The 17,937-nt window shown below is 41.4% G+C and overlaps 6 protein-coding genes across 6 annotated transcripts; 4 read left to right on the forward strand and 2 right to left on the reverse strand.

The window, feature by feature from the left end:
- Positions 1-79: 79 nt before the first annotated feature.
- On the reverse strand, positions 80-1,804 carry BDV37DRAFT_289491 (uncharacterized protein; the record flags this gene model as incomplete). Its single annotated transcript, XM_032088482.1, has 4 exons — positions 80-456; positions 525-847; positions 905-1,172; positions 1,233-1,804. Coding segments are annotated over 4 exons (1,540 nt in total), but the record flags the coding sequence as incomplete, so codon positions are not given.
- A 5,381-nt stretch (positions 1,805-7,185) lies between these two features.
- Positions 7,186-8,036, forward strand: BDV37DRAFT_276992 (uncharacterized protein; the record flags this gene model as incomplete). Its single annotated transcript, XM_032085670.1, has 3 exons — positions 7,186-7,472; positions 7,526-7,629; positions 7,717-8,036. The coding sequence occupies 3 exons, from the start codon at positions 7,186-7,188 to the stop codon at positions 8,034-8,036; spliced, it is 711 nt and encodes a 236-aa protein (XP_031934667.1).
- Positions 8,037-8,115: 79 nt separating this feature from the next.
- Positions 8,116-9,518, reverse strand: BDV37DRAFT_265830 (uncharacterized protein). Its single transcript, XM_032083840.1, has 2 exons — positions 9,009-9,518; positions 8,116-8,935 (listed from the first exon to the last, which is right to left on the reverse strand). The coding sequence occupies exons 1-2, from the start codon at positions 9,261-9,263 to the stop codon at positions 8,327-8,329; spliced, it is 864 nt and encodes a 287-aa protein (XP_031934668.1). The 5' UTR covers positions 9,264-9,518; the 3' UTR covers positions 8,116-8,326.
- Positions 9,519-11,488: 1,970 nt separating this feature from the next.
- BDV37DRAFT_289495 (uncharacterized protein) lies at positions 11,489-13,397 on the forward strand (the record flags this gene model as incomplete). The annotated part of the gene is made up of 5 exons (XM_032088483.1): positions 11,489-11,980; positions 12,042-12,166; positions 12,230-12,355; positions 12,402-12,485; positions 12,539-13,397. The coding sequence occupies 5 exons, from the start codon at positions 11,489-11,491 to the stop codon at positions 13,395-13,397; spliced, it is 1,686 nt and encodes a 561-aa protein (XP_031934669.1).
- Positions 13,398-14,286: 889 nt separating this feature from the next.
- BDV37DRAFT_276995 (uncharacterized protein) lies at positions 14,287-15,488 on the forward strand (the record flags this gene model as incomplete). Its single annotated transcript, XM_032085671.1, has 5 exons — positions 14,287-14,457; positions 14,524-14,810; positions 14,866-15,079; positions 15,142-15,307; positions 15,451-15,488. The coding sequence occupies 5 exons, from the start codon at positions 14,287-14,289 to the stop codon at positions 15,486-15,488; spliced, it is 876 nt and encodes a 291-aa protein (XP_031934670.1).
- Positions 15,489-15,978: 490 nt separating this feature from the next.
- On the forward strand, positions 15,979-17,886 carry BDV37DRAFT_276996 (uncharacterized protein; the record flags this gene model as incomplete). The annotated part of the gene is made up of 5 exons (XM_032085672.1): positions 15,979-16,242; positions 16,300-16,574; positions 16,608-16,999; positions 17,207-17,551; positions 17,600-17,886. The coding sequence occupies 5 exons, from the start codon at positions 15,979-15,981 to the stop codon at positions 17,884-17,886; spliced, it is 1,563 nt and encodes a 520-aa protein (XP_031934671.1).
- Positions 17,887-17,937: the final 51 nt, after the last annotated feature.

A 17,937-nucleotide genomic window follows, 5' to 3' on the forward strand; every position in this document is an offset into this window, starting at 1 on the left:
AAGACCTAGCAGTCCCAACCGCTCTGAATCAGTAATGCAGGACGGAAGGACGGACAAGATGGCATATTCCATAACTTACCGCTTTCATTTAGAATGGTGCCGCCACCGTACCGGAACCGATGCGTGAACAATGACCACTTAAAGCCGGCGATCTCCCCAAAGGTCTTGAGCTGTCGAGATAGGGTACTTTGGGAGATAGGCTGATCGCGATGTATCTGAATCTTGCCGCGGACGCTTTTGACCTTGCAGAATACATAATGTTTAGCCTTGTCCCGTTTCAATGGGACCTCCATCTGCTGGCGGCCATCCTCCACCCACAAGCGTCGCAGGTCCTCCATGGACTTTATTCCCGGAACTCGAAATGCATCATCATGAAAGAGAATTCCGAGAAGGAACGTATGAGGGCTCAGCATCAACGACGGATCATAAATGACTTCGGGGAGGGGGAAGGTGTTACTTATGGGCCAGTCAACAAAGGGATTTCTAACGGGGAGAGCTGCGGAAAGAAGCAGGAAGCTACATACGCTTGCGTCACACCCATGTATTTCTTCGCAAATTTATACTTGATCTCCAGGAGGATTCGGGGCGGTCCCCCATGAGGATCCCGTTGGATCGAACACTGGAGATGCTGGTACTGAAGACGACGCATAGCATTGATCCGATTTACCGTAAAGCATGCCATTAAAGGGTAGAGACATTGTTGCATGCGCTGAAGACCAAGATCGAACCGTTTCTCCATTGTACGTAGTGTTGTCTCCTGCAGTGGCACCACGTCTTCAATAAACATCGGGGTCTTTTCTTTTTCATCCGTATCTAATTCATGCTCCCTTGCAATCCTGCGAATACTCTGGGGCAGAAACAGGTTAGCAACTCGTCCAGAATCGGGGCTGGGATTGATCCCAACCTTTCTCATTCGCCTTCCGAGCGCATTGTCCATGGGTTCCCCGGTAACCTTTTCATAGTGACGGAGGAATGACTTCCAATCGGTATCCAAAGACTTGAATTTCTTGATACCCTTTAGCTTCCGGCCATTCTTCCCTCGCCGCAAACGTAGGCACCAACGAAGGAACAGAGTCAACTCCTTTTTCCTTGCTTCGCGAAGAGCCGAAGCAGGATTCGCCCACAAGGAATCTGGTAGCGCCCTGTATCTCTTATTCCTCTTTCGGCAATACCTGATCGTTTATTAGTTCGTTCCAAAAGCCTCACTGCGACCGTCGGGGTTTTAGGCCTACCGTTCCCATCTCTCGTCCATCCGCGTAATGTTTCTTCTGGTGCCGTCCGCGTAACCATCATCATCACTGTCTGATGATAACTCGCCATCCGAGTCAATGTCGGGGTCCGTGTCAGAGTCACTGTCAAAGCCACTGCCACTGCAGTCATCGTCACTGGAGCTGGTGTTCGAATCGTTGTTTCGTGTTGGGGCTCCTGACAGAGTAGCAGGCTTTCGAATTTTCTTCTGGGAACATCGTTGCTCAGGACTTCGAGAATGGCGGACGTCGACATTGACATCATCGCCACTAGAACTGCAGTCTGAGTCCGTCGCTAGGCGGCTTAGAGAAGGAGACCCTTTCTCACTCTTGTGAGACTTTCCCCACGAAGGTCTCTGTATAGAGCGGTTCTGACGGGGTCGACCTTTGCCTCTACAGCGAGTTGGAGGAGGCACATCGGAGTCTGTGACATCTGTGGCATCCGTCTGCAAATCCACACCGGCCGCGTCGTCCGAGTCTAGACGGAAAGACGCACTGCTAGCGGTTTCGTCGTCGTCACTGCTACGGCCAGCGTAGGTACGGGGATGGTGAGCCATGACTCAGGGAAGAGGAACCGACAGACAGTCTGGCAAAAGGAGGAAATAGAAACAGGACGAGGTGCCTGTCAACGATGGAGAATGTGATAGAGAAATGGCTGAGGGATGAGACGAAAGAAACGAACGGACGGGCAGAAGCTCGTCCTTTATGGAAAAGGGTGACCATAGGGTGTGTGCCTCACTCAGGGAGGGGGGCACCAATTTTGGTTCTCTTCCTCAGAGCCTGGCCCCGAAAGGCGGCAAAGAGTCTCGCTGCAGCTTCGTTCAGTGAACAGCTTCAGCGGTCCTGTGTTAGGGCGGTACCAATCACGTGCCAGAAACCTGGTGCGTGGCTAAACTGGAGTGGTTATGCGCACGGCGGCTGAATCAGCGGATGGGCCAGGACAGCCGTTTTTAGCGTCATCTGCGGCCGAAAAAGGCAGCGCCTGCCCAAATCGAAATCCTTAAAAAGTAGATTTATTATTTATCTTTTCCTTTACGAGGATTTAAAATTTTAACTATGTGTACTAATTAATATTATCTTAGCCTACGAAATTTATAAAATATTATAGCTATTAACAGCTTCCCAGAGATATTAGTAAATATAGATTTAGAAAATTATAGAGATATAGAAGGTATATTATATAATATAAAGTTTTTATTACTAGTATTAGTTAATGTTTATTTAACTATTAAACTATTGTATAATAGTGATTATTCTAAATATTTATCGAACGTGTTCTTCAACGATTATTATACTTTTTGAGTTTCTTTTTTTCTAGATATACACCTTTAACTAACGGGAATTGAAGATTTTAAATATACGAACTGTATAGATTTAGTGTAAAAGTAAAAATAGATATATAAAATACTTATAGAGTTTTTGGACTAAGCGCTAGAATTACTTTAATAATATATAAAGGAAACTGTTGATTTGTATTATATTGATTAAGTTAGTATAATTGAGCTTATATTAATATACCTTAACTGGGTTATAGATGATATAAAAGACTATAGTTTATTTCCCATTTTAGTATTTATGTATATATATTAGTTTGTTTAATTATTAATTATTAGTTTTTAATTAGGTGTTTTTATTAATAATCTAGTGTTTTATTTTAGATAGCTTTTACTTTAGAATAAATTAAATATCTATTTTCTTATTATCTACCAGAGATAGAAGGATATAACCGAAGCTTCTTTAGAGATTAATATTTCTTTTCTATTAGGCTATTTATATATTTTTTAAATAGAAATATTAGTTAATAAGTTGATCTTTCTTAGTGATTGAATTAAAGATAATAGATTGGTGGACTATGAAATGGGGTTCTAGGAAGAAGAGATTCTCTCTAGTAGATTTTTTTTTATAAGAATGGTTTACTTATATCATTAATTCGTTAAAGGATATCTAATATTAGTTATATTTTAAAACGTTATAACTACGCCTATATTAATAATAGTTAAAATGCAATTATATCTTTAAATTAAGACTTACTAAGAGCAAATAACTATTTATATAACCTAATAGAATTTTATAAAAAAATACCTAATATCTTTACCAACGAGCTATTTAATTACTGTAGATTTCAAATATTTTGTCTATCTCGCTAAGCCAATTCTTAAAAACCGGACTTTATAAAAGATATAGATCGCTGAGTCTATCTTATCTACATATTATACAGAATATTTATTATTTATTTTCTTACCTTCCAACTAATGTTACAGATATTTTTATATTTATATATAGTCTACTATAATTATCAATCTTTATTAATCTTAGTTTTGCTTTATTAAACTTATTTAAATTCGTAAAATATATTTTTATCTATTTCTAAAGATCTATATTTATTTTATTACTCTTTATTCGTTTAATTATTATATTTTATTCTATTTACTTTACTATCTATATATCTATTCCTTACATAGTTAAGATATCTATAAGTGGTAATAGAGATATTTTCACTATTAGAGTGGCTAACGGTTAAGATTACGGTTAATTACTGATCTTAAAATAATGGTATTTAGGGCCCTGGAATTATAGAATATATTGTTTTTAAATTGAAAAATAATCAATTATATAAAGCCCTAATATATAGCTTAGGGTTAACCCTAAATTACCCTAACTATACAAGGTAATTACGAAATTACTAAATCCAGAGCTTTTTTTCTTGTATTTTTTAACCGTTAGGTATTGTAAAGTAAGCTAACTGTATTAGAAAATATAGGGCTTTGGTCTCTTTACCCTAAGCCCTAATTACAATATATATTAATAAAATATATATATATATATTACCATTGGCCTATAATACTTTAACCTAGTTGTGTATTTTTTAACTATTACAATTAACCTAACCTAGCCATTAGCCAGTCTATTCACTATTTCAAATTGTTCTTTTAGCTCTCGCACTATATTCTTATATACCAAGTATTACGTAATTGTTCGCGATACTATTTCTAGAAAAAAAATATTATTATAAGAAGTAGCTAAAAGATAGTTAATATTACTATTATAAAAGTAATAGCGATTACAAAGCGCTTGTAAATATATATATTTTTTACCAATTTACTGAGGATTGATATTCTTCTAGATTAGTAAATCTTGGTTTAAGTAAGCGAGTAAAGCTCGAGAAATCTTTTTAAAGTTAAAATAATTAGAATAAGAAATATAAGAATATAGTAAGGTAATATATATAGCTTTTAAATACTTTACTAATATATTTAAATCTTTTAAAATAATTAGTAATTGCTATAAATATAAACTTTACAAATTCTATTATTTCGTTTATTAGGGTCCTCCTAACGTATAACTTATAATTTCAAAAAAAAAAGAAATATAATAAACTGGTATCCAACTATACTTGACAGCAATATAAGAGTAAAATTTACTTCATAGAAAGCCGAACAGTCTCTATAAGTAATATATATATTAATAATAAATATAATAATTAATTACTAGCTGTTTTTCGTAATATACCTAATTTAATAAAAAAAAAATATAAATCTTGTTATATAAATACTTCTAGCGAATCCTATTATTTACACTTTCTAATCAAATTTCCAATTATATCTACTAAAGATTTAATAAATATAATATCCTAGACAATAATTAAGTTTATTCCTAATCTATTCTGGAATACTAGACATTGCGACGCGCGTAATATTATTTATATACTATTATTAGATAATAGAGCTAATAATTAGTTTAGAAACTGCTCTATGCGAGTCTACGGTACCCACTATACCAAACTATTATAGGATACTTAACCTATGATTGGACAACTAATTTAAGGGTTACCTTCTCAAAGACCTAGTATCAGAACTACATAATGAACTACCCAATACTAATTCTCTATCCCAAGGGTGTTCGACGACCCATGGTCGCGTTTGGTTCCTCCGGTATTATTTGTCGCGACTTCTTAATAATGCTGAAGTTTTAAAAAGTCTGCTTTGATATGATTTAAGTAGATGCAGCGAAAGTACTGTTATATTTATAAAAGAAGAAAATTTATTCTTTTTAGTATATATAGAAAGGGAGAAATCTATTTACTAATACCTTTTTAAATATAAAAATATTCTTGAATATCTCGATATTACGGAGACTGGTATTTGGTTTTTATATATATAGAATAGATACCTTCGTAATTATATTCGAAAGAAGGTTTCTTATCTAAATAATGAAATAAAAAATACCTTGATACGAAATACTATTTATACTAGACTGGCTAATGGCTAGGTTAGGTTAATTGTAATGGTTAAAAAATACACAACTAGGTTAAAGTATTATAGGCCAATGGTAATATATATATATATATTTTATTAATATATATTGTAATTAGGGCTTAGGGTAAAGAGACCAAAGCCCTATATTTCCTAATACAGTTAGCTTACTTTATAATACCTAACGGTTAAAAATACAAGAAAAAAAGCTCTGGATTCAGTAATTTTGTAATTACCTTATATAGTTAGGGTAATTTAGGGTTAGCCCTAAGCTATATATTAGGGCTTTATATAATTGATTATTTTTCAATTTAAAAACAATATATTCTATAATTCCAGGGCCCTAAATACCATTATTTTAAGATCAGTAATTAACCGTAATCTTAACCGTTAGCCACTCTAATCTCGGATATTTTATATTCGAGATTTTGGTTAGCTCACGCCCGTACAAAAAAATCGGTGACAAAGACTCGGAAATAATTGCGGGAAACTACGGTCGCGGGATTTTTCTCCGAGTAGAAGATTTAAAATATAGAGATATTATTTATAAGTGCTGGACGTCCTAATATACGGAGGCCTATTAACTTTTATTAGATATTGATAATATTGACTGTGGAAGAAAAGATATAAGAGTGGATATATTGTTATCTTTGATACTAAACTACCTAGTACGAGCACTTTTCTCTTAGGATTGGTATTAACTTGTATACTTGCCTTTTGTATTTACCAGAGAAATAAAAAAGCTTAAAAATATGTTATTTTATCAAAAGCTATTTGCTTAGATGTTAATCCAGCTCTAGAAATATATAAGTTGACGTTTAGCCATATGGAAATAGGTCTTTTCAGCGCAACTGAGTTGTAAGCGAGGTTTTCAGCACAAGATGGGCGGCGACGATGCAAAAGTGTATTTCGTAAATTTTTCCACGTACAGGTTTTCTAGTCCCTAGCGGGTCCGAAAATAAGTCAATATGCTATGTCTTGATCAAGGTTGCGTATACCTAGAGCCTTGTGTCTCGCTCTTTCCGTTAATCGCCGTATTAATTTTAGCTTTGCGTAGAGAATGACTAGGGTTATCAAGATGATAGCTTGATGTTACGTCCCGTGTGTATGCTATAAGATAACAGCGGCTAGTTTGGACAAGGTGGTGAATTTTTTTTTTGTCGAATTTGCGCTGAAAGTTACTCGAAATGTCGCCAAATCTCGGTTTAGATTTAGGTCGATATTTGACTATCTTATGTGCATTTGCTGGTAGATTAATATGCTTTTGTCAAGACTCTAATATCTACTTTCAAGTGGTCGGGTGAATATTTCGTTCAATTAAGAAAAGATCATCCCTTGTATATTCCAAAGAGTAGCTTGACCATGCCCACAATCCTTCTTTATCAATACTCCTGCCTTGTCTATAATTAGTATGGATTAGGGTAGGTCAGGCCATTGCCCATCCTTATATGAACTAGCCAACTCTAGCCTCTGATCTGGGGGTTCCAGCGTGCTCCTAGCATAGTGGTTAAGTGAATCATCGCTCTAGGCGCTGTGTGTGGAGGTCCTGCGCTGCCACTATAGGGAAAACAACTTGATTAGCATAAATACCTAGCAAGTCCCTTGAAAAATAAATCATTACTATTTCCTACATAGAACTACTTCCCTCTACTACATTCACTGCTCAAGAACTAAATATCCTTCCAATGTCTCAAGCGGAACGCACCGATCAATCTAGCGGAGCCAAGTACTTTGGCAAAACCTCGCCTAATGAGCTTAAAGAGCTTGAAAGAAATGCTGCAAGGGCTAGACCAGATCAACTAGCCAAGGCGGCATCGTATCTCGAACAAGCCTTTAGTGGCATGAAAACAGCGTGGTTTGGTGGATGGGCACTTAGGCTTCGAGGATCACGTCGAGAGACCCACGACCTCGACTTCCTTATCTTGGTCCCCTCTGTGGTCGAGGTTAGAACTATTTTGGCCCAATACAGTTGGTATGTCCTATAACCACGAAGCCTCTCTATTGGCTATGCTGAATACATACTAGGGCAATATTGGCATTTTATGAGACTGCTGGTGGGATTCAAGAGAGGATGTTCATTAATATTGATGAACGGGGACAAGTTGTTGGTGTAGATATTATTATTTCTGGTAAGCAGGTCTGCTTAGTAACTTTCACTTGTTTTCTGACATCAGTCAGCCATGGCTTCAAGGGTACACTTACTGATGTCTTAATAGGTGCGATAGGAACCCCCGACCTCAGCGAGTCGGAATCTTGTGAATCAATTCCTCCATCATTTCAAACACCACAAGGGAGACGGGTGAACGTTATCCATATTACATGGCAAGTCGAGACAAAGCTTACTGCGTGGTTCGCAAGAAGAAAGCACTCGGACTTTCTCGATCTAGTTTTCCTCTTGACTAGATATGGTCATGAAATCGCAAAGTGGAGTCAATTCTTAGATAAGAATATGCGGGAAACTTTCTATCAAGTGTATGGCTCAGGCGAAGAGAGCGAAACAAGGCGTGAAGCAGTAAAGAAGATGCTTTCTTTGTAACGTTATATAGCCTCTATCTTATATTAGGTACGGATGAATGCTTACAACTCGAATATTTGACACCTGCTGCATGTCGTAACCTTGATTCAAGAGAGCCTGAGTAACAAAAATGCAGGGTATGTACGCCGAGCAAACAGCACTAGGTATTGTTATTTCATAGAGTTAGAAATTGAGGTTCCGGTGGCAACCTTCTAATATACACTCCCGGGACATTCCACGAAAACCCTTCAACTTCCCTCAAATTCAGATAGAGCTATTGATAAACAGACTGAATACCCCGCTAGAGACCATTAAGACATGTCAGATAGCTCCGTCCAGGGATCCGGCGCGCCTATAACACGATATTGAGTTATAAAGACATCCTTTGGTTTTGTCCAGTCCAACCTGTCTTCTTTGGTGCGCACCAATGACAGCCACATCTCACGTTTGTTTCTCTGTCCTTCCCAGGCAAACAGAGAATGAGCCCACTTTCCGCCAAACTCCTGTCCCCTTTTATTCTTTTCCTTGGCCCATTCTACATCATTAGTACCCTCAAGGTTAAGGTTATTCTCGCCCCATTCCTCTGAAATATTGGTACCGTCTATAACATCGCAAAGCTGGAGCATATCACAGGTGTCTAAACAGCTTTGAATAAAGATATCTAGCCTGGGATACGGCAACCCTCTAGGACTGCGCGTGAAGTTGGAAGGGTTACAGTCAATATGCATATCAATTGAAGGAACAAGGAAGAAGTAATGATTAATTCCTCTGGTTTTGAACCGGTGGTATGTGTGGATAAGAGAGCAGGGACTGTAATAGGGCCACGGTTTAACTAGGCGATACTGCGTTGCGTATGGTTCTGATTGTAGTAGCTCTGCTGCCTGGCCCACGAGCTCTGTTGGAACACAAATCTCCCAGTCCTGCGACACGAGACAGATACTATTAGTCTTTGTATAAAAAGGTAGAAGGAGATACAGCTCCTGAGCGACTTACATCACGAACTCTGCCAGCGCCGTAGAAAACGAGGGCAGATATACCAACCAGACAGCAAGGGATACTATGCTGTTCCAACACCCGAGTAACGGCAAGAGTATTATCCGTGCCATATCCACTATTAGACGCGTATTCGTTGCTGTATGTGGACTCGGTGTCTGAGCAGTCTCTGGATTTATTGGTTTCATCGCTATCCGATCCGGCTTGCGAAGCAGTGCCCAGAGAAGACAGGGGATGCTGTTTTAGCCAACTCATGATTGCCTCAACAGAAGCAGTTCGAAGATAATGGCAGAATTATGACTTGTTGAACAATAGAGAATGAAGTATCCCTACTTACTAGAGAGGATTGGAGTGGATTCTCGGGGAAGAGTCCGTACTCGAAGGTCTGCTTAGGGGAATAGACAGAGGGAGTCGATTGGCCTAATTGCACGAGACTCAAATAGGTAGTGGAACCTTGAAAAACTGTATTATTCTACTAAATGTAGCCCAGAGTATGAGTGCTTGAGTGCTTAACTATCAAATATTTGGCCGACGTGGCCACATGATCGGAGGTTCCTCCTTTGATCGGTGTAACCATTTTTCCGCTTCCGATATCAATTCCCCTTGTGGCACCCAGGTGATTCAGACCTATTAGCCAATATCAGTGGCGGTTCCGACCACCCACCGGCGGAACTGCAGATGACCTGTTTTGACGGGGATAATAGTACAGCTGGAAGTTATAGCCTTGTATCATGTTCATATAACACAAGGACCATTATATAGTCAGGTGTTATATCATCAGCGTTCATATCGCCTTGTATACGATATATATTCAGAAGCCATGTACAGCTCTCTAGACCAGTGTTTGAAGCATATCTGGAGGATTGTACATTATACTGTGGTCCCGGGGGGGGGGGGGGGGGGGGCTATCTCTGAAAGCAAAAATGGAAGTATGATTTTCCTATGGAGTATGATGATATATTATAACCACGACGTATGAGTTTTAGTCATACTAATAGGCTAGTGATGATCTGCTAGAGCGCCGCATAATCTCGTTCCAACCCATGTACCATCCAATCTCTTCTGCTTGCTCCCAGCGTATTCCCATCACCGAAGCTACTGGTGACCACATCTGCACTCGGAATCTGGGCAATCTGATTAGTGACTAGCAAATATCTCACGTGGGGTTGCATATAGACTTACTGTTGGTACCAATGAGCAAGCTCGTTGTACACTTCTTCGTTGCTTTGGTCAGAGTGATGGGAGAATCGAAATGGTGCAAGCCGTATGGGGGAATATGGCTGTGGTGGGGCGTATTGTATCGAACCCACCCGCTGTCGCTGTCTATAGTGTGGAATTGGGCTTGGCAGCAAGCGAGGACCTGGAGCTCGTGCGTCCAGGCTAAAAACACTCTGTAAGGGTACCGCGGCAGTGCCACAAACGTATGAAGAGGTGGTTTCCTCTTTCAACTTTGCTTTCTTTTGCAAAGGCACTTTATACTCATTGTTGGTCACTGAGCCCCTCTGCTTGCGTTTGCCGTTGATGTGTGCAAATTCGGTCGGCGACAATTCTCCCGGAATAATTGACGAGACGGAATCTGCGCTGTCTGGCACCTTAGTGATTCTCACTGGTGTAGATGGCTGCATAGGACGCGATGTTTCCTCTGTGGCTGCCGCGGGTTGCTCCAATTTAGTTTCCATAACTATGTAGAAATGATTTCCTTGCCAGAGAAAGCACTCTCTTTAATTTAAATAAATAAAGTTAATGGCAAGTACTAAATTGATCTTGTGTTGAAATTTATATCGTCCTATATTGTCTGGTACTTCACTGGAGGTATATATTGGAACTATTACTTTACCAATTAATACAGAGTCTACCAAGAGTGGAGAAGTTTCAGTAGTGTGTAGCCTAAGCAAAGACTTTTTATGTGGGGCGTAATCCCTTCTGCTTATTGGGGCACTTATAGGACACACTAAAACCTTTTTAGGATAGTGTATCACCGGTGATAAACTGAGGCATCCTAAATCTACGAATGTGTTGATTAGGGTCATCTCCCTTTGACGAAGATGATTAGATATTTCGTTACTCTGGAAGTACAGCTGTTAAAAGATATGTATGAGCATTCTTAATAAGGTAGCCAATAATATCGTGTATACTAATCAAGTTGATCGAAAGGCGTCATGCTTGGTCGAACAGGGAGAGAAAACATAACAGGACTATTTGCCCCAATGTTCTTAATATCACTTACAAACTAAAGTACCTCAATAGTTATGAATATATGTCGATTAGAATACATTCATAGACTGAACCCCGTGAAAAGCAGAACCACGCTAGTTCACTGGGTAAACTAAGTTTGCGCAGTACTATAATAAATACTGTACCTTGCACAGTCCCAGTGCTGATAAGCCCTAGGCGAGCTTGTTACTATTCCTCGACCACGTCTGAATTAGGCCAACTGCTTATGTCTGACCAGAACCGCAACACGAGAAACATCACACATCATGGGATCAGAACTTGGAGTCAATCCTGACTCTAAACCGCGGGTGTCATACACGCCGGTGAGTATATGGTGGGTTTGCTGGGGTTGTACCTGGACCACTGTTATCGCGGTAGGTATAGCCTATCTAATCGCCCATCGAAACACACCTGCACTCCGAGTTCGAGGTCTAGCTCTATCGCTCTCTGCCATCGTTATTCTCCATATTTACTGGTTGTCTGTTCAGTTTGGAACTATGATTGGCGCCTTGATGCCTGGAGATGCCGAGTATTGGATCATGGGCACCTATCTACCATGCGGCATTGCCATTTTCCATTTATCCAACAGCCAGTTTCTCTATGTCGCTAAGTTTCAGAGAAAATATATCCACTACGATAGCCGCTGTATCCGCCCTGCCCCTAGCTTAAGGCCCAAGGCAAACGTGCTTTGTCAGTTCCACCGTCTTGGGTATACTCCTAAGCTCTTTATTATCATATGTATTTCCCTCCTGTGCCAGGTGCGATAGCGGCTTTCGCTCAATTCTTTCACCGACGTATCTCAGCTAACTGACCGGCCAGCTGACTCTTACGGTTCTAATGTGGGTGATATCTCGCAAGTGGCATAGCTCCTGGGGCATTCCTGGCACCGAGGTCCATGGCACCAAAATGGAACAGAAGTCAGAGATGGGTCGAGGGTGGGAGTGGTAAGAAATGGATTTCATGTCCAGCCCTCGTCAAAAGGAAGTGGTTATCTAACAGATATGTAGGTGGCCTAGCATAGTCTGGCAAACCTTCTGGTCTTGGATTTTTGCCCCAATAGTTCTCTGGAAATCTCGCCGGACCTACGATACCCAAGGCTGGCGAGTCCAGACACTTGGTTGCGCTATCGCGAAGTAAGTGTTAGGTTAAGTATCAAGCACCGTCCCTAATGTAAAATAGCCTTCACGCCACCCCCATGTGGCTCGTCGCTCTTTATGTGCCCGCGATGGAGTCGGTCAATCAGTACTGGTTGCCACCACAGTGGTAGGCTCTTCCAACCAAAATCATTCATGGCCACCCCCCTGATTTGAGTATAGGATCTGTCTTTCTATTCTGGTAACAGAGATCTTCACCATCATTATTCCCTGCTGGGAGGTGAGGCGTCGTGGGGCTTCCGCCGAAAGGATGTCCAGCGTCATCACACAAAAGAAACTGCAGCACAAAATGGCTATCTCACGATTTAATAGTCTCAGCCCTACCTCCACCATAGCCAATACGGTCACATCTGATATGGAGACAGATAGTAACTCTGTTGAGATGAGCAGCGTCGCTCGAAACAATACCTTGAACCTGAACAGTCTTGATTATATACTTGAACAAAACCCTGCTCCTCTTCAGACATTCGCAGCCGTTCATGACTTCTCTGGTGAGAATATTGCGTTTCTGGTCAGCGTGTCTCATTGGAAAAGTTCGCTACAGCAGACCGTTCGGAATAGCACTACTCCTGGGGGTGACTGCTTCACGGGGTCGATTCGTGTACATTTTAACAGCGCCCTACGTATATACATCGATTTCATCAGTGTTTACCATGCTGAGTTTCCTGTGAATATCTCTTCCAGGGACCTTAAAAGACTCGAAGCCGTTTTTGAGGGACCCACCCGTGCTCTGTACGGAGACATGCGTGATGTTGATCCTGCTACACCATTCAAGGCACCTGATAACTCCTCCAAGGCACGCTTATCCCCCTCATTAGAAGGTCCTGAACAGGTGAGCCAGATAACCAACAATTCCTATATGGGGGATATTCCGGAGACATTCAGCACAACAATATTCGATCATGCGCAAGATAGTATCAAGTATCTTGTACTCACCAACACGTGGCCTAAATTTGTCAGGACCCTTCAGAGTTTGGCAGATTCATCTGATATAGTTGGGATCGACATGGAGGCTGTCTAACTAGCCTGTAGACAGCACGGAAAACAAGCTGATCATTCGACGGTCGACACAATTCCCGATTGTCCAAGAACAGAGGGGGGAGAAATAAAGCGATTCCGTCGCAGCCCTGTGGTGCATATTACGTCATCTTCGCTATATATTATATTACCATATATCAACGCTCTTCAGGCCTCGCTGTTGATTGTGCTATATATTATTCCTTTTTCGGTGGTTTAAGCGCCGTCTCCTTCTTTAAAATTGTGGACATTGGCTATCAGTGCAAAAGAGATAACAAGTGTACCCGTAAACTATAGGCCATCATAGTACTCTATTGAAAGAAAAATTTGATATAAAAGGCCAAGTGTTTGTTGCCAAGCCTAGGACCAGAGGTAAATCGGCCAATAATACCCTTCAGCGAGTGACCCCTTTCGTAACCGAAATAAATATTCACTATATTCTATACTGGCTGGTCAAGGTGGAAGTCCTATACCCCCATTTTCTTCATTCTCCTTGCCAACAGTGTTAAGTTTTCTGCTACTATGCGGATACGCTAGATATCTCATTTTAGAAAACCATAAACAAGTACTATTCTAGAGCTACTGTAACTACTTCCAGTATGGAAATAATACCAAGCGTGCTTAAAATGAATATGGTCTAATCCTTCTTTAGTCATCAAGAAGCTACCGTAGTAAGTCCGACAAACACGAATTCTTCAGATAAGAATTTCTTTCTTCCACCAGAGGAATGTCCACAGGGAATACCCATAGGGGTATTTCCGTAGAATATCCCTTAAAGGATAAATAGAACACATGAACCTATATAGCCGGGTATATCTCTATTATACAAGCCATCTAAATCTGACGAGATCCTCTTTTGTTATCACCAATCATATATCCCCTCTCTTTCCAGAATGATCCCACTATCATTTGATACCGCAGCTGATAGACCAACAAATCTAGATGGCCTAGTTCTGGAAGCCTGGGGTCAAGGACTCCTGGTAGGTGCACTGGTTGTGATGGTAGTATTAACCGCATCCAATATGAAGAAGTCTAAGATGTTACACAAGCTCATTATACTTGAGGTAAGTGGATTAATCTAAGTCCGTACCTAAAGGCATTTGTCCTTGACTCTGATACTTTTCGTATAGCTTCTGCTGGCTGCTGGCCACGGTACCTTCATCTTCCTCCATAAACCAGTCTATGGCTGGTATTTGTCCATTACTGCCATCGGCCTAAATATATCTTATACCCTGCATAACTTAATCGCTTGGATTAAGATTAAACCGTTTTTACCACCTTGGGGGTCGCGAGTCTTTCTGGGTACCTTGCTTCTAGCCCAACCATATTGGGTACTCGAGACCTACGCAAATTTTGCCTTCTTCAATCAGGGAAAGCTTCTCTTCCTCAAGACAAGGGTTCTGGAGCCGTTCTTCCGGTATGTATTTCCACCATATTTAACCTGGGTATCTGTAATAATCTACTTCTTTCAGAGATCCTTGGTGGCTATACTCTAGCTATGCACTATGTCATGCGATCAATAAGTGCTATGCATTGAGCCTAGGAACCCTGATACAAGTCAGCCCACGATTCGGTATTATGTTAATTCTGATGGGTCTTTCTGTGGGATTTATCATTATAGATGTTTGCGCCATTTTTGGCGTAATATCCACTGCCCTTCCAGTTGGGATTGAGCCATTTTGGAAGGTAAGTGGTATACTGGTACTCAGGAATTGCAAGATTGTGTCTAACCCGAATCGTTGCACAAGCTCTCTTTTGTCTTCAAATGCCTATGTGACACAGTTATCTTAGATGATTTCAAAGTAGCTCTCGATCAAATTCGTGAGCACTGGATGCACTGCCAAGCTGAACAAGCGGGGCTTCCTCTCCACAATGCAAGAGAGCCTCCACGGAGCCTACCGAATAGAGCTAATCGTGATAATTCACGACGCTCCAATATCCATGCCATGGATGAGTCTGTTCTTCTTGAACCGAGTTATCCGGCAGCATCCTATCAAGGTTCTCAATAGCCTCTGCCTTCACATAATATGTGTCACTTATTTGACGTGATTAAACAGAAAACTTCCAGAGTGTTAGGTGCAGTTCGCAATTATAACTCTTTATATTGAAGAAGCAATGCCAAGGTTAAAATAAGAAAGACCTATCAAAAAGGCGACATCCTAGCACAGTGTACTATGAGAAAGATAAGCAAGGACAATATCCTGTATTGTGGGTAAGAGCGTCAACTGTGACACTTATTCAGCCGATATAGTGCAATATGATATCATGGTGTTATTGGAATGGATTTGTGCTTGATTACACGCTCGGTAATTACATAGGCTAAACTTGAGACATGACAACTAGCATACCTCGTCAGTGGCTGACATAGTTTTTGATACAGTGTCCGTGACTCAGTTTTCCTTCCACAGTTGGCGCCATGAATTATGGATTTACCCTCATACCACTTATAAATATGGGCTTTTCTCATGCAAGAAGTCGGGGTCCTTTTTGAATCACGGTTTAGAAAATCACAGCGATCTGCAGCAATTGTTGAGACACAAGCAATGTTATAATATATAGAATTCTGGATTACATTCGGCTTGAATATGCGAAAGGAATGCCTGGAAGAGGTGGGCGTGACTGAAGACAACAGTTTTCTTCAATCACACTCCGAGCAAATAGCATTGACAATACGAAAATGCCTCTCCCGTTTAAGTGCAAGTGAGCGAAGTGTTATTGAGCGTATCTACTCCCGCAAGCAACACCGGCCAATGCTTGACATACTGGCTCAAGTGCTCCAACATCACAGTTTGCAGCCCGGATTTACGGTGGGGAATATGAATAGACTGCTCCGTATGAAATCTCCTGATGTGTGTCTCCTATTCTTTCAACCAACTACTACGGTCATTGATCCCAAGTGACGCTAGGAGCTTGCTCACTACCTTCGACATATATTAGATACATGGACATATATCATGGGGGCCGGCAACATAGGAGACTTGGATCCCAACTCGGTGGAACTGCTGCAAGGTCGGTCACCGGTGTGGTCCACTAATGACCACGAGTACATTTCTCAGTTACTTAGATCCGGTTCCCTAATGCCACGGGTGACAGACAAAGAGAGACGTAAATCACTGGGACGTCGACTTTTATCAATCCGAAGGATAATACCCTCGATGTACACCTTCATGGAAGATACAAAGTATCTCTTACCTTGTGCTTTGGCCTTGCGCAGGCTAATTCCGGACGGCCCGAGAGACACCATCCGGACATCTCTCTTGCATCAGTTTCGCCCACGGCGACGGTCCCGATATACTAACCGCTCAGGCTTTCTGCAGGCATATCGGCGCCTTTGGTTGTATACAATGCAGTATTTTCCCGTCTTAATCGGGACAATGCCGTTGCTCGACCACCGAGGAGCAGAGAGAAGCATCTGCCGGTCCCAGGAGGAATCGCAACGACGCTGGGCCACGTTCTCTCGCCTTGCCATCTCATTAGGCTTTGATTCTCCCCAAATCCGTGGTCTACTACATCGAGGCGTCGCGGCGACCTCAGAACCACACACCCAATCCATTTCAGAAATGCCGTGTATGACTCAACCAGAGACAGGTCGCTGGAAGATGCACAGTCGATGCGGGATGCCTTCTGAGTCATCTTTTCTATCTAGCCGCCGGCTTTTGACTTTAGATGCTGTGGATAGAGAGGTGGACTGTCCTGTAGGCCAAACACTTACGCCATTTGCGGTAGCCCGGGACATCTTCCACGCTTTCTTGGGGCATCTACCACCACTATCAGGGGCGATAAGGGGGAATTCGCGCACCACAGACCCTACAGTACCTGACGGCCTACCCGAGGAGCCGAGCCAAATGTCACACTCTGTATCAGAAGAGTGTGATTCGAGCCAGAGAAGGATACTTCCAATAACCGCACATCTCTCTAGGCATGTCAGTCCCGTAGACAATAGGGGCAACTCTACTCACCAGCCGTTATTGCTCATATCACCGCTTAATAGTCCACCGCCAGGCACAGCGTACAGCGCTTCAGTCTACAACACTACTACAGCGCTATCCAGCAGAAGACAGTCACCGGCGCCATTGACCACGATGATTGAGATGACACAATATACGAATTTGAACCCATTCGATTGCACCTCAGATTCAAGTACTAAATCTCCTTCAAGTACCCGCTCCTTGAATATATCCTTAGAATATGAACAGCCAGCACCAGGGCTAGGCCTACTTGGTGAAAAGACAATTCAGAAACCACAGGACTTTGAGGCACCTTTAAAAACACTATCTGGTGATAAGGGCATTCTATATGAGATTGGCAACCCTGCTACCATCTTCTATTTGCCACTGGCACGTGTGGATCGCTTATTCGCCCAGTACTCCCAAGGTCATCAGAGTCATCGATATGCAATTCTTATACAGGGTGAATTATATCCTGTTCACCCAACAGCAGTGCCGACTCATTTAAGATCTACCGTCGTGATAACTGGGCCTAATCTGACTTAACTATACACTATGCGAACAAGAAGTACAGAGAACTCGGGCTAGGTTCATTTA

Source organism: Aspergillus pseudonomiae, assembly GCF_009193645.1.
Source record: "Aspergillus pseudonomiae strain CBS 119388 unplaced genomic scaffold BDV37scaffold_163, whole genome shotgun sequence".
Taxonomy (NCBI): domain Eukaryota; kingdom Fungi; phylum Ascomycota; class Eurotiomycetes; order Eurotiales; family Aspergillaceae; genus Aspergillus; species Aspergillus pseudonomiae.